Raw genomic sequence first — 22230 nt, 5'->3', positions numbered from 1 at the left:
ATACAAAAAACTAGCCGGGCGAGGTGGCGGGCGCCTGCAGTCCCAGCTACTCAGGAGGCTGAGGCAGGAGAAGGGCGTAAACCCGGGAGGCGGAGCTTGCAGTGAGCTGAGATCCAGCCACAGAGCGAGACTCAGTCTCAAAAAAAAATATATATATATATATATAATTAAATTAAATTAAAATAGAAACAAATAAAGGAAGAGCTACGCATTATTTTTCCTCCCCTGCTGCACCAAAAGAAATGCTCATTTCAATTTGCAAAAATGGCAATGCCATGTGTCACCTGCTGGTCTCTTTCCTCTGCTGGTCCCTTTCATGATTTTCTGTATACTCTTTGAGGTGATAATGAAGAGGAAACAGCCAGCCCCTAGAAACAGATCACCTTTCAGAGAAACCTCACCATCAGTGCTCTCTGCAGTGACACAAATCCCCCGCATTTCATAGCAGAGTAGCGGGTTGCTGTTGGGAGGGTATTTCTAGTCATCCACCTGGAGCATTTTCTTTGTTATAAGTGAAAGTGACACTTTTTCATTCACTTCAATTTGTACTAAGTAGGAATCTTTCTGGGCAGGAATGCCTTAAGGAAAATCAAATCCATTTTGCATGGGGAGATTTCTTTTTGCTTTGGGAAGCTCGCAATGGTGTTCCTCTTGACTTTACCTCCATCACGTCCAACACAGTTTTATTGTCAGTGTTTTCATTTTTGTTTGTCTGTTTTGAGATGCAGTCTCCCTCTGTTGCCCAAGCTGGAGTGCAATAGCACGATCTTGGCTCACTGCAACCTCCATCTCCCAGGTTCAAGCGATTCTTGTGCCCCAACCTCCCCAGTAGATGGGATTACAGGCACTCGTCACCATACCAGGCTAATTTTTGTATTTTAAGTAGAGACGAGTTTTCATCACGTTAGCCAGGCTAGTCTCGAACTCCTGGCCTCAAGCGATCTGCCCGCCTCAGCCTCCCAAAGTGCTGGGATTACAGGAGTGAGCCACCACGCCTAGGTCTTTCTTTCTCTTTTTGCAGGGGCAGTCACCAGCCTCGCTCTGTCACCATGGCTGGGGTGCAGTGGTGTGATCACAGCTCACTGCAGCCTCCACCTCCCAGGCTCAAGTGAACCTCCAGCCTCAGCCTCTGGAGTAGCTAGGACCACAGACACACACCACCACCCGGAGCTAAAGTTTTTAAATTTTTCTGTAGAGATGGGATCTCACTATGTTGCCCAGACTGGTCTCAAACTCCTGGCCTCAAGCAATCCTCCTGTCTCAGCCTCCCAAAGTGCTGGGATTACAGGCGTCAGCCACCATACCCAGCCTGGATCTTCATTCCTGAAACTCCTGTGTCATGTAAAACTTACATAAAATGAATTCGTTATGCTTCTCTTCTGTTAATCTATCTTTTATTATAAGAGTCTCAGCCATGAACCTAGTGATGGGTGAGGAAAAGAAGTCTTTTTCTCTGTCGTGGGAGCATGAGGAGGGACTGCTTAATGGATACAGGGTTTCCTTTTGGGTTAAGAAATGTCTCAGAACTGGATAGAGGTAATAATCGTACAACACTGTGAATGTACTAAATGTCAATACATTGAACGGTAGATTATTCACTATAAAATCCTTAATGGTTTATTTTATTTATTTGTTTATCTTTTTTTTTTTTTTTTTTTTGAGACAGAGTCTCTCTCTCACCCAGGCTGGAGTGCAGTGGCACCGTCTTGGCTCACTGCAGCCTCCACCTCCCAGGTTCAAGCAATTCTCCCACCTCAGCCTCCCGAGTAGCTGGAACTGCAGATGCCTGCCACTACGCCCAGCTAATTTTTTGTATTTTTAGTAGAGAAAGGATTTTGCCATGTTGGCCAGGCTGGTCTCAAACTCCTGACCTCAGGTGATCTACTCGCCTCGACCTCTCAAAGTGCTGGAATTGCAGGCGTGAGCCAACGTGCCCAGCCAATGGTAAATTTTACATCATGTAAATTGTACTTCAATTAAAAAAAAAAATCTCTCTCCGAAGAGATGACATATAAAGCTTACCTAGTCCCCGCTCTGGATAAGCATTTGAGAAATAACAGAGCCCTGTGTGAGGCAGAGCCCATCTCTAGGAAAATGGCTCTCTCGTCTCCTGGATGCCAGCCCAGCCTCCTGGGCCCCAGCTGAGCCACTCTTCAGGATGTCGTTTGCACTGGTTTTAACCAGCAGGATGTGCTCTAGGGACGCTTTCGCTGTGTCTATTTAAACAGGATGAAGATGGATGAATCCTGCAGCGACGGCTGTCGGGTCTCCAGCACTAAGACAGCACTTCAAACACAGAGTGGCTGATGCGGTCTTACCCCAATATGCTCAGTGTGGGAAGAACTAAACGGAACCAAAATGCAAACTTTTGTTCCTTGTCAAAATGACAGCCACTTTTAAGAGCCAACTGCCGGCTGGGCATGGTGGCTCACGCCTGCAATCCCAACACTTTGGGAGGTCAAGGCGGGCAGATCACAAGTTCAGGAGTTCAAGACCAGCCTGGCCAACATGGTCAAACCCCGTCTCTACTAAAAATACAAAAAATTAGTTGGGTGTGGTGGCACACACCTGGAATCCCAGCTACTCGGGAGGCTAAGGCAGGAGAATCACTCAAACCTGGGAGGCAGAGGTTGCAGTGAGCTGAGATTGTGCCATTGCACTCCAGCCTGGGCAACAGAGTGAGACTCTGTCTCAAAAAAAAAGAGAGAATGGAGATCCTGTTACATACATTTTCCTGGATCTCATTTTTCTCCTTCAATGGTATCTCTAAAACAACTATTATTGTTCTAATTTATTCTTCTTGACAGCTGCATAGTATTTCACAGCAGATGAATGATAATTTATTCCACCATTCTCATGATGAGCCTCCACTGTGTGGCCAGTATTTTTGCACATAGGTGTTTTTATTTCCACTGGATAGAATCCCAGGAGAGGGGCCGGGCACGGTGGCTCACACCTGTAATCCCAGCACTTTGGGAGGCCAAGGCAGGTGGATCATCTGAGGTCAGGAGTTTGAGACCAGCCTGGCCAACATGGTGAAACCCTGTCTCTACTAAAAGTTCAAAAACTGGCCGGGCACAATGGCTCACGCCTGTAATCCCAGCACATTGGGAGGCCGAGGCGGATGGATCACGAGGTCAGGAGATTGAGAACATCCTGGCTAACACGGTGAAACCCATCTCTACTAAAAATACAAAACATTAGCCGGGTGTGGTGGTGGGTGCCTGTAGTCCCAGCTACTTGGGAGGCTGAGGCAGGAGAATGACGTGAACCCAGAAGGCGGAGGTTGCAGTGAGCCAAAATCGCGCCACTGCACTCCAGCCTGGGCGACAGAGTGAGACTCCATCTCAGAAAAACAAAAAACAAAAAACTAGGTGGCTGTGGTGGCGCATGCCTGTAATCCCAGCTACTCAGGAGGCTGAGGCGGGAGAATCACTTGAACCCTGGAGGTAGAGGTTGCAGTGAGCTGAGATCGTGCCACTGCACTCCACCCTGGGCAACAGAGACTCCAACTCAAAAAAAAAAAAAAAGAAAGAATCCCAGGAGTGGGATTGCTGGGGTCAAAACTTAAGAGCATTTCATATTGAATAGATATTATTGCTTTCCAAAAAGGCTGTCACACTGAACAGTGTCTCTTATGACCCTGTTTTCTGCATGAAATTAGAAAGTCTTTTAAGTGGACCAGTATATTTATAATGTTTTTAAATTTCAACTTTTGGCTGGGCGTGGTGGCCAAAATTAAGTGCTTGTAATCCTAGCACTTTGGGAGGCCGAGGCAGGAGGATTGCTTGAGTCCAGGAGTTCAAAACCACCTTGGACAACATATTGAGACCTCCGTCCCTCCATATATATATTTTAAATGTTTTTGGCTGGGTGCAGTGGCTCATGCCTGTAATCCCAGCACTTTGGGAGGCCGAGGTGGGTGGATCACCTGAGGTCAGGAGTTGGAGACCAGTCTCACCAATATGGTGAAAGCACATCTGTAGTAAAAACACAAAACTTAGCCGGGTGTGGTGGCAGGTGCCTGTAGTCCCAGCTACTCAGGAGGCTGAGGTAGGAGAATCACTTGAACCTGGGAGGTGGAGGTTGCAGTGAGCTGAGATCACACCATTGCACTCCAGCCTGGGCAACAGAGCGAGACTCCCTCTCTTAAAAAAAAAGAAAAGAAAATGCCAGGCACGGTGGCTCACGCCTGTAATCCCAGCACTCTGGGGGGCCGAAGCAGGCAGATCACAAGGTCAGGCGATCAAGACTATCCTGGCTAACACGGTGAAACCCTGTCTCTACTAAAAATACAAAAAATTAGATGGGCGTGGTGGCGGGCGCCTGTGGTCCCAGCTACTCGGGAGGCTGAGGCAGGAGAATGGCATGAACCTGGGAAATGGAGCTTGCAGCGAGCCGAGATTGCGCCACTGCACTCCAGCCTGGGCGACAGAGTGAGACTCCGTCTCAAAAACAAATAAAATAAAATAAAATTCAACTTTTATTTTAGATTCAGGAGGTACATGTGCAGGTTTGTTACAAGGGTGTATTTCATGATGCTGAGATTTGGGGTCTGGGTGAAACCATCAGCCAGATAATGAGCAAAGTACCTAATAGGTAGTGTTTCAACCCTTCCCTCCATCCCTCCTCCCTCTTGTAGTCCCCAGTGGCTGCCGTTCCCATCTTTGTGTCCATCTGTACCTGATGTTTAGCTTCCACTTATAAATGAGAACACGCATTAATTCACTTAGGATAATGGCCTCCAGCTGCATCCATGTTGCTGCAAAGGCCATGATTTTGTTCTTTTTGATGGCTGGTGGTATGGTGTATATGTACCACATTTTCTTTTTTTTCTTTTTTTCTTTTTGAGACAGAGTCTCGCTCTGTCGCCCAGGCTGGAGTGCAGTGGCGTGATCTCGGCTCACTGCAAGCTCCACCTCCCGGGTTTATGCCATTCTCCTGCCTCAGCCTCCCGAGTGGCTGGGACTACAGGCGCCCGCCACCACGCCCGTCTAATTTTTTGTATTTTTAGTAGAGACGGGGTTTCACGGATTAGCCAGGATGGTCTCGATCTCCTGACCTTGTGATCCGCCCGCCTCGGCCTCTCAAAGTGCTGGGATTACAGGCATGAGACACCGCACCCGGCCACCACATTTTCTTTATGCACTCCACTGTAGATGAGCACCTAGGTTGATTCCATGTCTTTGCTATTGTGAGTAGTGCTAAACGGACCAGTCTATTTAATGGGGCCTTATCGTTTTTTGTTTCTGTTGTTTCAGAAAGATGTGACTTACTCTGAAATGTTGCACCTCACCTATGCTGGCATCTACGAATCAAAAAGTTAAGGTGTGTAAAGCACCTAGCCCAGCCTGTACCCATCACAACGCTGTCGCTTGGCTGCCGGTTCCCATTCATGGTACCTATTCCTGTTACTTTGTATCTGATCTGAAAATCTCACATCTTTCCCTCAAAGCAGAGGGCAAGGATGCTAATCTCACGGTAGCATCAGGAACAAATCCTTTTTTTTTTTTTTTTTGAGACAGAATCTCCCTCTGTCACCCAGGCTTGAGTACAGTGGTGCGATGTCAGCTCACTGCAACCTCTGCCTCCCAGGCTCAAGTGATTCTCATGCCTCAGCCTCCTGAGTAGCTGGAATTACAGGCTTGCACCACCATGCCCAGCTAATTTTTATATTTTTGGTAGACAGGATTTCGCCACGTTGCCCAGGCTGGTCTTGAACCCCTGAGCTCAAGTGATTCCCCCGCATGGGCCTCCCAAAGTGCTACAATCACAGGCGTGAGCCACCGCGCCTGGATGCTGACACTTTTAAATGGTTAAGACCTCAGGCTAATGACAGTGTTTTTCCTTGCCTATCACATTGAGAGCACTTAGAAGACCTTCTTTCCTTCTGAGACATAATCAACTACTACGGTTTTTTCCCTTCAAGATTTCTGATCAGCCCCTTCTTTCAAACCCACTGCTCCTGTAGACTCCAGCCCTGTGACGGATATTTGGACATCCAGGCCTCATGATGGGATAATTCCAAACCCTCCTAGCAGATCTTTTTATCCCCAGGGCCCCTGACTTTGCATCCAGTTGGCCACCATTGCCAGACAAGCCTTCCTAAAATGCTACTTCCGGCCAGGCGCGGTGGCTCATGTCTATAATGCCAGCATGTTGGGAGGCCGAGGCAGGTGGATCACCTGAGGTCAGGAGTTTGAGAACAGCCAGGCCAACAGGGTGAAACCCCATCTCTACTAAAAGTACAAAAATTAGCCGGGCGTGGCGGCAGGTACCTGTAATTCCAGTTACTCAGGAGGCTGAGGCAGGAGAATTGCTTGAACCCGGGAAGCAGAGGTTGAAGTGAGCCATGATTGCGCCACTGCACTCCAGCCTGGGTGACAACAGCAAGACTCCGTCCCAAAAAAAAAAAAAAAAAAGTTACCTCTTTCCCTCCATCCCTTGTCCTGCAGTGGCCCCATATTGCCAGTCCTTTTTTAATCCACCAAAGTCTAGTGGTCCTGCTCAACCATCCCTTTTATCTCACGACTCCTCCAATGCAGCCAAGTGCATGCACGCCTCCAGAAATCTCCACGCTCATTGTCACCTCCATTCTTCCCTGAGGCTGGTTCACCCACTTAAATTTAACTTCTCTCTTTTCCTTCTCTCCAACTATTCAGATACTATTCGGTCAATTCCCACTTCACATCCTCTTCTATTAACATGATCGCCACCATTTACTGACAGCACTAGACTCTGTGAAGGGCTTTCACATATTATTTCATTCAATCTTCTTAATTAGCCTTTGATATGGTTTGGCTGTGTCCCCACCCAAATCTCATCTTGAATTGTAATCCGAATTATAATCCCCACATGTGGAAGGAGGGACCTGATGGGAGGTAATTGGATCATGGGGGCGGTTTCCCCCACGCTGTCCTCATGATACTGAATGAGTTCTCACGAGATCTGGTTGTTTGATAAGTGGCGCTTCCTTCTTCTCTGTCACGCTCTCCTGCCACTTTGTCAAAAAGATGCTTGCTTCTCCTTCACCTTCCGCCATGATTGTAAGTTTCCTGAGGACTCCCCAGCCAGGTGGAACTGTGAGTCAATTAAGTCTCTCTGCTTTACAAATTACCCAGTTTCAGGCAGTATCTTTATAGCAATGTGAAAACTGACCAATACATCCTTTGAGACAGATCCTGTTACTATCCCCATTTTATAGATGAGAAAACTGGAATTCAGAGAGGTTAAGTAACCAGCCCAAGATCACACAACTATTATGAAGTGGTAAAGCCAGGATTCAAATGCAGGCAGAGCTCCTGCTCTCCAACATTACATTAATATGCCCCTATATTAACCTAGAAATCCTTCTTGAGCATTCAAAGAAAGTCTTTCTCTGTGAAGCTACAAGTCTTCAAAACAGAAAGACTCTTCCTGCTGCATTTTTGTGAATGTCTTCAACTTCCACTCCAGTTTGACCCTGAAGGCACTTTGAAGTGATGAGATGTAGTCCTCAAGCTTACAGGAGGAATGTTTGTAATGGAAAGGGAAATTAATGAGCCAGAGAACAGAATCAGTTCTAAGAAACACAGAGACATGTCTAGTTGACATTAAGCATCTATATCGATGGCAGCTTCAACTAATCCTGGGAAATTAGGAAGGCAGCAGAATTAAGTCAACCTGTGCTGGGTTCAAATCTCAGCCCTACCACTTATCAGTGGAGTGACATTGGGCTAATTGCTTAACCTCTCTAAGCCTCAGTTTCCTCCTCTTTAAATAGAGCAATAAATGACTCTATTATGCCTCATCTCATAGAATGTTTTGTAAGGAGTGGAGGATGCATGTAAAACATGCACAGAGTGGCTCATAGGAAGAACTTCATGTATGTTGTTTCTTATAATCATTTTCTTTATTTATTTATTTATTATTTATTTATTTTTTTTTTTTTTTGAGACTGAGTCTTGCTCAGTCACCCAGGCTGGAGTGCAGTGGCGTGAACTTGGCTCACTGAAAGCTCCGCCTCCCGGGTTCACGCCATTCTCCTGCCTCAGCCTCCCGAGTAGCTGGGACTACAGGTGCCCGCCGCCAGGCCTGGCTAATGTTTTGCATTTTTAGTAGAGACAGGGTTTCACCGTGTTAGCCAGGATGGTCTCGATCTCCTGACCTCATGATCCACCCGCCTTGGCCTCCCAAAGTGCTGGGATTACAGGCGTGAGCCACCGCGCCCGGCCTATTTTTATCTTTTTAGACACGGTCTCGCTTTGTTGCCCAGGCTGGAGTGCAGTGTTGCAGTCATAGCTCACTACAGCCTCAAACTCCTGGGCTCAAGTGATTCTCCCACCTCAGTGCCCCCAGGAAGCTAGGACTACAGGTGCACACTCAGCCAATTTTTATTTATTTTTTTTGTACAGATGAGGTCTTGCTATGTTGCCCAGGCTGGTCTTGAACTCCTGGGCTCAAGCCATTCTTCCGCCTCAGCCTCCCAAGAAGCTGGGATCGCAAGCGTGGGCCACTATGCCCAGCTAACTTCTTTATTTTTATTTTTGTAGAGTCAGGGTCTTGCTTACTTTCTGTCTCTATACAATAGTTTACATTTTTAAAATAATTTCATGTCAGTGGACTCATACAGTATGTACTCTTTTCTTTTTCTCGCTTCTTTCACTCAGCGTGATGATTTTGTGATCCATTTATATAGTTTATTTTTAGTCCATTCCTTTTTACTGCTGAGATGCATTCTGTTGTATGGTTATACCACATTTGGGTTGTTTCCAGTTTGGGGCTATTCCTAAAAAAAGCTGCTATGAACATTTGTGTACAAATATTTGTAGAGACACGTGCTCCCATTTCTGTTGGGTAAATACCCAGAAGTGCACCGTCTGGGTCATATGATTGGTGTATGCTTAAATTTTGAAGAAATGACCAAGCCATCTCCCACCATGTGACATTCCCACCAGCAAGGCATGAGAGTGCCAGTTGCTCTATATCCTCTCCAGCACTTAGTATGATCAGTCCTTTTAGTTTTAGCCTTTCCAGTGGCTGCATAGTGATATCTCACTGAGGTTCCAATTTGGTTTTTCCTAACAATTAATGGTGATTCCACGTAAGTATTTCCTTCTACTCTTTCTTATTAAGGCTCAGCTCTTCGGGAAAGTTTTCAGAAGGCCCAGGGTTGGCTAAGCCCCTCCTCTTTGCTCCATTAGCTGCCCTGCTCCCAACCCCCTACTTACTCACACACCTCTATTAAATCAAGTTTACCTTTTTATGTGCCTGTTGCCATAGCTGTAAAGCCAATAATATAATAATTAACATTTACTAAACACATACCATGTACTGGCCTCTGTATTGAATGATTTCCAATCTGTGTCTCAAGGAATTCTCAGCTATCCTAAGTAGAAACTATTACTGTCACTGTTGTACGGTTGCAGAAACCAAAGCTTAAGAGGTGAAATAACCAGGCGTGGTAGCTCATGCCTATAATCTCAGCACTTTGTGAGGCCAAGACAGGAGAACTGCTTGAGGCCAGGAGTTGAAGACCAGCCTGGTCAACATACCAAGACCCCATCTCTAAAAAAATTTTTTTAAAATTAGCCAGGCATGGTGGTGTGCACCTGTAGTTCCAGCTACTTGGGAGGCCAAGATGGGAGGCTTACTTGGTCCCAGAAGGTCAGGGCTTGCAAGAGCTATGATTGTGCCACTGCATTCCAGTGTGGGCAATGAAGCAAGACCCTGTCTTAAAAACTGACTTTGAGAAACTTCCTCAGATCTATATAATTCCTCATGATTATCACTGAGAACAGATAAAGACAGCAAAAGATTGCGATGGGGAAAAAATGGTTAAATAATTCATTCGAGGCCGTGCGCGGTGGCTCAAGCCTGTAATCCCAGCACTTTGGGAGGCCGAGACGGGTGGATCATGAGGTCAGGAGATCGAGACCATCCTGGCTAACACAATGAAACCCCGTCTCCACTAAAAATACAAAAAAATTAGCCAGGCGTGGTGGCGGCGCCTGTAGTCCCAGCTACTCGGGAGGCTGAGGCAGGAGAATGGCGGGAACCCGGGAGGCGGAGCTTGCAGTGAGCCGAGATCACGCCACTGCACTCCAGCCTGGGCGACAGAGCGAGACTCCGCCTCAAAAAAATAAAAAAATAAAAAAAATAATTCATTCGAAGTCCAGAGCCAGGACAAGGCAGAGCCAGGCCTCAAAATAAAGGCTCTCTTGAAAGCCCACACTTATAACCAATACACTAGAAATCATCTGTTCTTTAATGGCAGGGCCACCATATACTCATACTATGAGGCCAGCTCCTCCCACCCAGCCTGGCACGTATTTCTTAACAAATATCATCTGCTAAACAGAGCTGAGCCTTCATACTGCTATCATCAATAACATTTAGTGACATGTATTCATCACCATGCTTTCCTGGCATTATTCTCTTTAATTCTCAGGGGATTAAAGGCATCACTATACCCATTTTACAGATGAGGAAACTAAGGCTTAGGGAAGTTAGCCAATTGTCCAAGAGCACAGTGCTAGCAAGCAGAAGACGGAGAAATGGACCACAGTACGGCAGGGAATTTCTTAAGGGTGGGGTCAGGACCCCTCTAGCTCTGTTCCTCTAAAACGAGTGAAAAGGAGGTACTCACAACAACTGAATAGTGAAGACATGAATGGATTGTCTGGTAAGCTTCTTTTGGGGAACTTGTGAGTCAAGTACTAAAAGAAGGCCTTTACCTGTGCTGGCTTCCACCCAACCCCAAGCCCATTCACATAAGTGAACCAGGCAGTCCTAGGATCCATTAAGCCAAGGGGAAAGAAACAGGAAAAAAAAAAAGGCTGGTGCGTGGACACTGGCCTTTGGAATCTCCACCTCTGTGCCTAGGGCAGACAGCTCGCCTGAAATCCCCTTCTCTACTCTCTTTCCCTTTCAAAACCCTGTTTATCCTTCAGGCCCAATGCAAACACCCTCTTTGCTGTTGGCCTGCAGGTCCCCAGTGAGAGCCAACTTCTTCCCTAATTTCACACTTTTTTTTTTTTTTTTTTTTAGAGAGAGTCTCGCTCTGCTGTCCAGGCTGGAGTACAGTGGTGCAATCTCTGCAACCTCTACCTCCCGGGTGCAAGCAATTCTTGTGCCTCAGCCTCCCGAGTAGCTGGAATCACAGGTGTGTATCACCACATCTGGCTAATTTTTTGTATTTTTAGTAAAGACAGGGGTTCAGCATGTTGGCCAGGCTGGTCTCGAGCTCCCGATCTTAGGTGATCCTCCTGCCTCGGCCTCCCAAAGTGCTGGGATTACAGGCTTGAGCCACCACACCCGGCCCACACTTGTACTTTTCCTTTAGCATGTGTTTCATTCTATTGCTTTATAAGTTGCGGTGGATTTTTGTTTGTGTTTGTTTTTTGAGATAGGACCTCACTGTCGCCCAGGCTGGAGTGCAGTGGCACCATCTTGGCTCACCGCAGCTTCCGTGCCCCCCAGGCTCAAGCGATTCTCTCACCTCAGCCTCCCAAGTAGCTGGACCCACAAGCGCACCACCAGTTCATCTAATTTTTTGTATTTTTGGTAGAGACAGAGTTTCGCCACATTGCCTAGGCTGGTCTCAAACTCTGGGGCTCAAGTAATCCTCCCCTCCTAGGCCTACCAAAGTGCTGGGATTACATGTGAGAGCCACTGCGCTCGGCCTGTGGTGTTTTGTTTTGTTTTTTTTTTTTGAGACAAGATCTCAGGTCTTGCTCTGTCGCTCAGGCTGGAGTCCAGTGGTGCAATCTCAGCTCACTGTAACCTCCGCCTCCCCGGTTCAAGTGATCCTCCTGCCTCAGCCTCCAGAGTACCTGGCATTACAGATGCACGCCACTATGCCTGGCTAAGTTTTGTATTTTTGGTAGAGATGGGGTTTCACCATATTGCTCAGGCTGGTCTTGAACTCCTGACTTTAAGTGATCCACCCACCTCGGCCTCCCGAAGTGCTGGGATTACAAGTGTGAGCGACCACGCCCGGCCCTGTGGTGTTCTTCAGAGCTGTGTCTCTCACTCTCCAAATCTATGAACCTTTTAAGAGTGAAGCCTGGGATTCTGTCTTATTCCATCTCTAATCGCTACAGCGCCCAGCACTTGAACCAGGAATAATAGACAGTGGATAGGAACATCCAGAGGTAGAGAGGGCTTAGAATCGGGTTCCAGCCCTACCACCTAGCTGTATGCCTTTCAGCAAGTTTCTTAACCCCCTGAAACCTCGGTTTCCCCATGTTTAAAGTGGGAATCATAATTCTCCCTACGTCACAGGGCTGTTAGGAGAATTTAATGAGCTCAAGCGCATAGCTAAAACTCACTGAATGGATATTATTATTAATATGTGTTTAATAACTAATCAGTCCAAGAATAGGCATGATTAATTTTTTTCTTCAATTAACACATGAGAAGGAAACTCTTACAAAAATATAATGTTATGAACAAGGTTATGAGCAGACATTACCCAACTGTATAAATAACTGGGCTTGTTCAAAGTACATTCTAGATACTATCATATTCGTAATATTTATATCCCTGCTATCATAGTTTTGCAATAATTTACATAGTTGCCTGTCGAGACAGTGCAGAATCGATCCCTCTCCTATCTACTGCACCTCTCTGATGCAGTCTCGGCTCACTGCAATCTCTGCTTCCTGAGTACAAGCAATTCTCTCACCTAGCCTCCCTGGTAGCTGGGATTATAGGCACCCATCACCACGCCTGGCTAATTTTTGTATTTTTAGTACAGACAGGGTTTCACCATGTTGGGCAGGCTAGTCTCCTTTTTTTTTTTTTTTTTTTTCTTCTTCTTGAGACAGTGTCTTGCTCTGTCACCCAGGCTGGAGTGCAATTGCGTGACCTCAGCTCACTGCAACCTCCGCCCTCCTGGTTCGAGTGATTCTCCTGCCTCAGCCTCCCGAGTAGCTAGGATTACAGGCATGCACCACCATGCCCCGCTCATTTTTGTATTTTCGGTAGATGTGGGGTTTCACCATGTTGCCCAGGCTGGTCTCAAACTCCTCACCTCAGGTGATCCACCCGCCTGGGCCTCCCAAAGTGCTGGGATTACAGGTGTGAGCCACTGTGCCCGGCCTCCCTCTCCTAAGTCTTAACCCGGTGCTTGATCTTCCAGAGGACAGCCCATGGGGCCCTTGTCACACCTTTCACACTCAAGGAAATTGCGACCACTTCTCCAAAATAAAATTGATTAGGAAGGAATCATGGACTATATCAAATGCTGCTTGCATTGATCATCACTTGCCCCGCTATGGACTTATCTAGTACTCAACAAACATGACCTTTTAAAAACAAAACCAGGCTGGGCTCAGTGGCTCTTGCCTGTAGTCTCAGCACTTTGGGAAGCTGAGACAGGCAGATTGCTTTTGAGCCCAGGAGTTCAAGACCAGCCTGGAAACACAGTAAAACCCCATCTCGACAAAAAATTCAAAAATTAACAGGGCTGCCGGGCATTGTGGCTCACGGCTGTAATCCCAGCATTTTGGGAGGCTGAGGCAGGTGGATCACTTGAGGTCAAGAGTTCGAGACCAACCTGGCCAACATGGAAAAACCCCATCTCTACTAAAAATACAAAAATTAACCAGGCATGGTGGTAGGTGCCTGTAATCCCAGCTACTCAGGAGGCAGAAGAATCGCTTGGACCCAGGAGGCGGAGGTTGCAGCAAGCCAAGATCACACCACTGCACTCTAGCCTGGGCAACAGAACGAGACTCCATCTTAATTTTTTTTAAACGGGCTCTAGTGGCACACACACTTGTAGTTCCACCTACTCAGGAGGCTGAGGCGGGAGAATCCCTTGAGCCCAGAAGGTCGAAGCTGCAATGAGCCGAGATCTCACCACTGCACTCCATCCTGGGTGACAAGCGAGACCCTGTCTTAAAAACAAAAAACATAACAGTTCATGTTAGTCTCTGTGTTAAAATTGGTCAGCAGTTTCTCTTGCAATGAGAATAAATTTCAGACTTTTTGTTTTTTAATCACGACCTAAAAGGCCCTACCTAGTCTGGCTCCCCTCTGCTTCACCTGCCCTTCGCCCTGACTCACTGGGTTCTAGCCACCCTGGCTTTCTGTCTCTTCCTCTAGCACACCAAGGCCTTTACGTTTACTGCCTGGATTCCTGCTATTTATACAGCAAAATGTCACCTCCTTAGAGAAGCACTTCCTGAGCACCAAATGAAAAGTATCCCTTCCCTGTTAATTCCCATGTAACACTTATTATGACCTAAACCGTCTTGCTTGTTTGCTTATGTCTTATTTGACACCTTTACTCTCAACCCAGATCTTAACTTCCCCTAAATAGAATTACGTGGGAAGGGACTTTGTTGAGAAATCTCAGGATTGTACCTGCAGCCCCTAGAACACTGCCTAGCACTTGTAAGGCACTCAGTACCTATTTATGGAATGAATAAATGGGATTTGGGGAGCAAATGATGGTCATTTTTCACTTTTTATTTTCATATTTCAGATGAATTCAAATTTTTATAAAGTATATGTATTACTTCTAGAATCAGAAAAAAAGAAATAATGCAAAACCAAAATAAAATAATAAAATGAGCATATGTAACCAAACAGAATAGTTTAAACCCTTCCCCGAGAGTCTATTATATAGATTGCCAACAATTTGCATTATTTCAGTCTCCACACTGTTTATGAAACCTGAAACGCTGGCCAGTTTAACAATCTGCTTGTTAGTCAGTACACAACCTTGAACTTTAAAATAATAGTCATCTCCCCTGGGCTTATGGAAAGATTGCAGTTTGAGCTTTCTACTTCATTCCAATCTCCTAATCACAGAGCATTTATTTCTACCACTATGCTTTTGTTGATTTTTAAAATATTTTATTTTATTTTATTTTATTTTATTTTTTGAGATGAAGTCTTGCTCTGTCACCCAGGCTGGAATGCAGCGGTGCAATCTCAGCTCACTGCAACCTCTGCCTCCTGAGTACAAGCAATTCTCTCACCTCAGCCTCCCTAGTAGCTGGGATTATAGGCACCCATCATCACGCCTGGCTAATTTTTGTATTTTTAGTACAGACAGGGTTTCACCGTGTTGGGCAGGCTGGTCTCGAACTCCTGACCTCAAGCCATCCAGTCACCTCCTGAAGTGCTGGGATTACAGGCGTGAGCCACCACACCCAGCCAGTTGATGCTATTACCTCTCCTGGCATTCCCCTCTCCCGCCCCCATCTCCTCCACTTCCCTTGTCCAAAATCTTGATCATCCTTAAAGACGCATTCAAATCTATCAAGAAATGGCCACAGCAGCAGGCAACTGTGTTTCTGAAAAGCTCTGCGCTTTTTCAAAAGGCACCTTGTCTGCATGTCTCCCTCAATTAATTACAGTTGGTTGAAAGCAGTATTTTTATATATCTAACCACACTGAAATGTCACTATACATTTTCCAACTGAGTGGGGAAAAAAACCTTCCTGCTAGTGGAAAAACGCTGTCGAAGGTGGTTGGGAGCAATTACTTAGAATCTTTCTCAAAGGAGAAAATACTAGATCGTTTGTAAGGGTGCAGAAGCCTTTCCCCACGTGTTCCCATGAGGAAGGCAATATGTACAAAATCATTAACTAGAATTTACTAAGAAATGGAAGCAATGAAAAGCTGTAACTGGCGAGCTTGGAATAACCTCTGCAAATACTGCTGGGGGCCATCCTCTTCTGTCCTCCTATGACAACCATTCAGCCTTGATTGAGCGCTTTCAGCATGCGAGGCCCTATGCTAAATGTATTATATACATATCTCATCTAATCTTCCAAGAGTCCCAAGTGCGCATTACTACAATTATCCTCATTTCACAGATGAGGCATCTGACACACAGAGACATTGAGCAATTTTCCCAGGGTCACAAATCTACAAAGTGACAGCTGAATGAGGCTGGTTTGAACTCATTCAGCCTAACTTCAAAACATTCCTTCTTTGCTACTCTGCTATAGTACATTACATATCTTTTATCTAAAAACTATAGTTGAAATTTAAAATAGCAGTCAACACAACCTTAACTAAAAAAGACCAGTTCTGCAGTCTCCCTCCCCTCTTCAATTCTGTTTAATTTACACCTACTCAGTGTTTAACATAAAATATTTAAAAATGTGTGGAAGTTAAACAGAGCACGGCTTCTTTTTAAGGGCCCTCTTCTTTTCTCCAGCATTTCACGCGTTACAACATTGGCTTGGCAATTGTTATGCCATAGAAACAAAAGCACTAATTTTCACACTTCATAAATAAATAAATGGAGGGCCCAGGCTTTATAGAATGGATACATAGGGCCGGGCGCGGTGGCTCAAGCCTGTAATCCCAGCACTTTGGGAGGCCGAGACCATCCTGGCTAACACGGTGAAACCCCGTCTCTACTAAAAAATACAAAAAACTAGCCGGGCGCGGTGGCAGGCGCCTGTAGTCCCAACTACTCGGGAGGCTGAGGCAGGAGAATGGCGTGAACCCGGGAGGCGGAGCTTGCAGTGAGCTGAGATCCGGCCACTGCACTCCAGCCTGGGCGGCATAGCGAGACTCCGTCTCAAAAAAAAAAAAAAAAAAAAAAAAAAAGAATGGATACATAGATAGCTTGAGAGTTGAAAGAGTGTTCCAAAAAAGGTTTAATCAAACACCCCCTGGTTGCGAACAAGAGTCTAGGCTGGGCATGGTAGCTCACACCTGTAATCCCAGCACTTAGGGATGCCGAGGAGGGCGGATCACTTGAGGCCAGGAGTTCGAGACCAGCCTGGCCAACATGGTGAAACCCCATCTCTACTAAAAATACAGAAATTAGGCATGGTGGCGTATGCCTGTAATCCCAGCTACTCAGGGAGAACTGCTTGAACCCGGGAGGTGGATGTTGCAGTGAGCTAAGATTCTGCCACTGCACTCCAGCCTGGGCTACAGAGCAAGACCTTGTCTCCAAAAAAAAAAAAAAAAAAAGTCTAGAAAATAAAACTTGCCAGATTCAGGTTTCAAAAGTTAGACTCTGGATCCGTATTTTAAGAATTTCAAGTTTCACCAGGAGTGGTGGCTCACGACTGTAATCCCAGCACTTTGGAAGGCTGAGGTGGGCACATCAGCTGAGGTCAGGAGTTCCAGACCAGCCTGGCCAACATAGTGAAAACCCCTCTCTACTAAAACTACAAAAATTAGCTGAGCATGGTGGCAGGTGCCTGTAGTCCTAGCTACTCCAGAGGTGAGGCAGGGGAATCGCTTGAACCTGGGAGGCGGAGGTTGCAGTGAGCTGAGATCATGCCACTGCACTCCAGCCTAGGGGACAGAGTGAGACTCCATCTCAAAAAAAGAAAAGAAAGGAAAACCAGATTTGAGGATCCACACAACTGCAGATCAAGAGCTGTTCCTCTTGCCTTTAACTAGGAAGCAAGACTCAGAGGGTGAGAAGGACTTTATACCAGACTTTTTTTTTTGAGAAGGAGTCTCACTCTGTCGCCCAGGCTGGAGTGCAGTGGCGCCATCTAGGCTCACTGCAAGCTCAGCCTCCCAGGTTCACACCATTCTCCTGCCTCAGCCTCTCCAGCAGCTGGGACTACAGGTGCAACCTGCCACAGCCTGCTAATTTTTTATATTTTTAGTAGAGATGGGGTTTCACCGTGTTACCCAGGATGGTCTCGATCTCCTGACCTTGTGATCCGCCCACCTTGGCCTCCCAAAGTGCTGGGATTACAGGCGTGAGCCACCGCACGTGGCCTTATACCAGACTTTTAACAGTGTGCAACATAGGACTCAGAAGTACAAAAATTTCAGGGTTGAAACTGCTATAAATTGGGTGCTTGCTGCAATTTTCCTGCATGTTTCAAATTTTTTCTCATAAAATGGTAAGAATATAAAAGGCTGTAAGAGCAGTATTAGAGAACTGACCAATATTTACATAATTCCTTGCAGAGTAAAAGCAGGTTCTGTCTATAAATGTCGTACAGTAACAGAATGGAAGTGAACAGTATGTATTAAGCACTTAACCTTGAGTTCTATATGTATCATCTTATTTAGTATTCACAATAAAACCATAAGGTAGGTACTATTATCTCTATTTTCAGAAAATGAAGGCAGAGTGAGGCTCAGCAATACTCCTAAAGTCACATAGCCAGCAAGGCACAGAGTGAGGATTTAAAGCAGCACTCGTGTGAACAGCTTCTATTGTGCATGGACCCAGCATTTTTTCAAGGCCTCTGTGTGCTTCAGAGACTAACAGGGCTGCCATATATTTATAAAATCACTGAGCATGTTCTGCGACCGTCTCAATAGACTTAGGAAGTTTTCTGAAACAGCAAAAGCAATAAACCTTCATGTTAAAAGCAGGCTCTGTGGTCCAAGAGACGTGGGTTCAAATCCTGGTTCTGCCACTTAACTGTCAGATCACCTAACAAGTCCCAGTTTTGTTTTGTTCTTTTTATCTATGCAAGGGGAGTCTTAGTACGGCAGGACGTTGTCGTGGGGTCTAAATGAAATGATGCATTTAAAGTTCTCAGTACATGGTCATCTAGCAATAAAAGGCAGCCATTGTTGAGATTATTTTGAGCTTGTAAGAAACGGAGACTCTCATGGAGATACAGAGTAGAATGATGGTTACCAGAAGCTGGGGAGGGCACTGGGAGGTGGGGACATAGAGATGGTTAATGGGTACAAAAATATAGGTCGACAGAATGAATAACATCTGGTATCTGATGGCACAACAGGATGACTACAGTCAACAATGTACTGTACATTTTAAAATAAAGAGGCCGGTTGTGGTGGCTCACGCCTGTAATCCTGGCACTTTGGGAGGCCAAGGCAGGCAGATCACCTGAGGTCAGGAGTTCGAGACCAGCCTGGCCAACATGGTGAAACCCCATCTCTACTAAAAATACAAAAGTTAGCCGGGCATGGTGGCGAGCACCTGTAATCTCAGCTACTCTGGAGGCTGAGGCAGGAGAATCACTTGAACCCAGGAGGCGGAGGTTGCAGTGAGCCGAGATTGTGCCATTGTGCTCCAGCCTGGGTGACAAGAGCGAAACTCCATCTCAAAAAAACAAACAAACCAACAAAAACTAAACTAAAAGAGTAAAATTAGTCACACAGCTGGGCTTTTTTAAAAAAAGGAGTGTAGTTGAATTGCTCATAACACAAAGAAAGGATAAATGCTTGAGGTGATGGATGCCCCATTTACCCTGATGTGATTATTACACATTGTATGCCGGTATCAAAATATCTCATGTACCCCATAAATATGGACACCCACTATGTGCACTTAAAAATTAAAAAAAGAAAGAAACAGACCCTCAGCCCTGACGCCCTGATGTTAGGCCAAAACACCAAGTCATTGGGTCTTGAAAGGATGAACTAGAAAGAAGGATCAAGGTTAAAAAGGGAGGAAAAAAAAGAAAAGAAGGAAAGAGGTTGGCAGCACTATGACATCCATCCTAGCAGATGAACCTCTAAGACATTCGACTGTGATTTCAACTTCAACCCGTCAGAATCAGAACACAGTTGAGCCCTTCTAGGAAGATTTTCTAAACCCATAATTACAGGTATAGAGAAAGGGAGCGCACACACAATTTTCTACCAGGTGAGGACAGAAGAAGATCACATTCACAATACTTTAGCCCTACATCGCTCAGAGATCCGTGCTGGGGCAGAGCGCGGAGCAGTGACCCAGAGCCGAGGCAGGAACCTGCAGGGTCCGTGAGAAGGACGAGAGGGCCTTTCCTTCCCAGCCTGGTGGGCAAGGCATGTGAGAGCAGCAGCTCTGGGGAGCCCCTGGGTTTGCAGGGACCTCCAGTGACCCTGGAGCCCCTGACGCTGCCTCTACACTTTGAGGACAGGAGTTTCAACTATTGTATCCTATTAATGAAAAACAAAAATCCTTCGTTTACTTAGAAATGTTGACATCCAAACACCGCAGAGAGAACCAGTAAATAAATACGGCCGGTCTATTTCGAAACTGCCTTCTGGGGTTGTACCCAAGCAGACTTTAATTGAGTCAAGAGAGAAAGGAGAACGGTGTGTGCATGGTTCATCTTCTGACCCTCTCGCCGCCGCAAGCCTTCCACCCCGACCCAAGGAAGGCGGGGGGAGGAAAAGCTGGGAATTTCAGGTGTACCCCGAAACCTCACGCAGTGGGGAGGAAAGCAAGCAGAAACCCAGCGGACACTCCCCCCTCTCCGGGGACGTGGGCGCTTTCCAGGATGGTCCTGCGTCTCCAGCGCCCTGGCGCATCCCAGGCGGAGAGAGGATCCTCCTCCCTGGGCTGTGGGAGAGACCAGACTTTCCAGGACCAGCTGCGAGCTGACGGATCCGGGACTCCTAAGTCCAGCCCAGGCTCCTGCCTTAGCTGCCTGGCCACCTCCCAACCCTCCCAGTGAGGCTCAGTCAGGAGAGTCCCCGCTTTTGTTCGCGGGGAGAGCGCGTCGCTGCGCAGAGCTGCGTATCCCCCTCCGCTGCCAGCCCCGCTGCGGGGGCGCTTTCCTGGGTCTGCTGGCGTTCCTCGGGCTCCCGCGACCCCCCGCTCAGGCGCACGGATCCCCAGCTGTCCCCGGCCCCCCGCCCCAGTACTCACTTCTCCCTAGTCCTTCCGTTTTCCATGCCGTCTCCTCCACCGCCCCATAGCGCCTCAGAGGCTTCTCGGCTTCCAGATGGGTGGACAAAGATTGCTTTAACTCCATCGCTGATCCCCGCGGCCAGGTCGACGGGTCTCCCTTTACTCCATCCCCGCTGCGGGCTGCAGGGAGGGAGGTAGCTCCAGCCAGCAGCGTTTTAAGGGGCTGGGCGCCCGTGACGCGGCTCCATCTCTTCCGCCGCCAGCTCCGGGGAGCGCCTACTGGTACCCAGGAGGGGGAGGGATGCAAGGCACATGCGCAGTGGAGGCTTGGTGGGGAGGCCTGGGGGCTGGGTAGGGAGACAGAGGGGCAGGTGATAACTCTAAGAAGAACAACAAACACAACAACTAAAATAAAACCAACCCAAAGGAAGTGAGAACAAGGCCCCTGCCTATTCCAGAGCCCCTAGTGATGCTTGGCACGGGGCTGGCACTGTGGGCGGCTTGCAAGCTGTCAGCGGGCTGCAGGTTTTGAGTGGTATTGGTGAGCCTGTCTCTATCTGTAGGCGATGGATCCATCTTTCTGGGGAGTATGCAGGGGCGTGAGTGTGGACCTAGATCTATGGGTTCTGGGCTTGGCTGATTGCGTTTCTGTGAGAATCTCTGTCGTGTGCATCTGTGTATATAATTTGAAGTGGGACAGTGGATGCCTATGTCAGTTCCATATGTGTTTGCATGCACTTGGGGGAGAGAGAGAGAGAGAGGAAAATATTTTGGACACAGGTATAGCAGAGCTGTTTGGAGCATGGGGCTTTACTTTCCAGAAACCCCAGAGGTTTATCTTTAAAAAAACAAACAAAAAAATCCATGGCAGTGGCTGCGCGCGGTGGCTCATGCCTGTAATCCCAGCACTTTGGGAGGCCAAGGCGGGTGGATCACTTGAGGCCAGGAGTTCGAGATTAGCCTGGCCAACATGGTGAAACCCCGTCTCTACTGAAAATACAAAAATTAGCCATTTGTGGTGGTGAAGGCCTGTAATTCCAGCTACTTGGGAGGCTGAGGCAGGAAAATCGCTTGATCGTGCCATTGCACTCCAGCCTGGGCAACAAGAGGGAAACTCCCATCTCAAAAACAGAAAAATGAAAAAAATAAAATGATATCCCAGTAGGAAACAGGGAAAGAATAAGAACAGGCATTTCATGTGGGCAGAGGAGGAAGGACTAAGGTGAGAAGCTGCTCAACCCCCTTAGTAATAAGGAAAATGTAAATAAGAATATATCATCCAATAGGCAAAAACTTTAAAAATCTAACAATCATGTGTTGTAAAAGGTGTGGATTTTTTTTTTTTTTGAGACAATTCAAAAATGCTGGGGTTACAGACGTGAGCCACCATGCCTGGCATAATTTGAAGTCTTATCTAACGCTAGTGGGAGTATAAATTGGCACAACTAATTTTTTTTCTCTCTGTCACCCAGACTGGAGTGCAGTGGCACAGTCTTGGCTTACTGCAACCTCCACCTCCCAGGTTCAAGCTGCTGAGTAGCTGCGACTACAAGCATGCCACTATGCCCGGCTAATTTTTTGTATTTTTAGTGGAGATGGGGTTTCACCATGTTGGCCAGGCTGGTCTCGAACTCCTGAGCTCAAGCGATCTGCCCGCCTCAGTCTCCTAAAGTGCTGAGACTACAGGCATGAGCCACTGTGCC

At 46.8% G+C, this 22230-nt stretch overlaps 1 protein-coding gene and 1 long non-coding RNA gene across 3 annotated transcripts in view; both read right to left on the bottom strand.

The window, feature by feature from the left end:
- Nucleotides 1-12859, bottom strand: part of LOC144338369 (uncharacterized) — a 28898-nt gene extending 16039 nt beyond the window's left edge. The window contains exons 1-2 of one of the 2 annotated variants that reach the window (XR_013412396.1): nucleotides 12668-12844; nucleotides 4822-4945 (exon numbers count right to left, since the gene is read on the bottom strand). This is a non-coding gene — a long non-coding RNA (uncharacterized LOC144338369). Of the gene's footprint in view, nucleotides 1-4821; nucleotides 4946-12667 lie in introns of both variants that reach the window. The other variant, XR_013412397.1, reaches the window with a different exon arrangement.
- BMERB1 (bMERB domain containing 1) overlaps nucleotides 1-20835 on the bottom strand; it is a 169196-nt gene extending 148361 nt beyond the window's left edge. The window contains 1 exon segment of the mRNA NM_001194421.2: nucleotides 20546-20835. Coding sequence (NP_001181350.1) covers nucleotides 20546-20651 — 106 coding nt within the window. The 5' untranslated portion in view covers nucleotides 20652-20835.
- Nucleotides 20836-22230: the final 1395 nt, after the last annotated feature.

This window comes from Macaca mulatta, chromosome 20 (genome assembly GCF_049350105.2).
Source record: "Macaca mulatta isolate MMU2019108-1 chromosome 20, T2T-MMU8v2.0, whole genome shotgun sequence".
NCBI lineage: Eukaryota > Metazoa > Chordata > Mammalia > Primates > Cercopithecidae > Macaca > Macaca mulatta.
The sequence above is the reverse complement of the archived record's forward strand: the minus strand, read 5'-3'. Positions and strand labels throughout refer to the sequence as shown.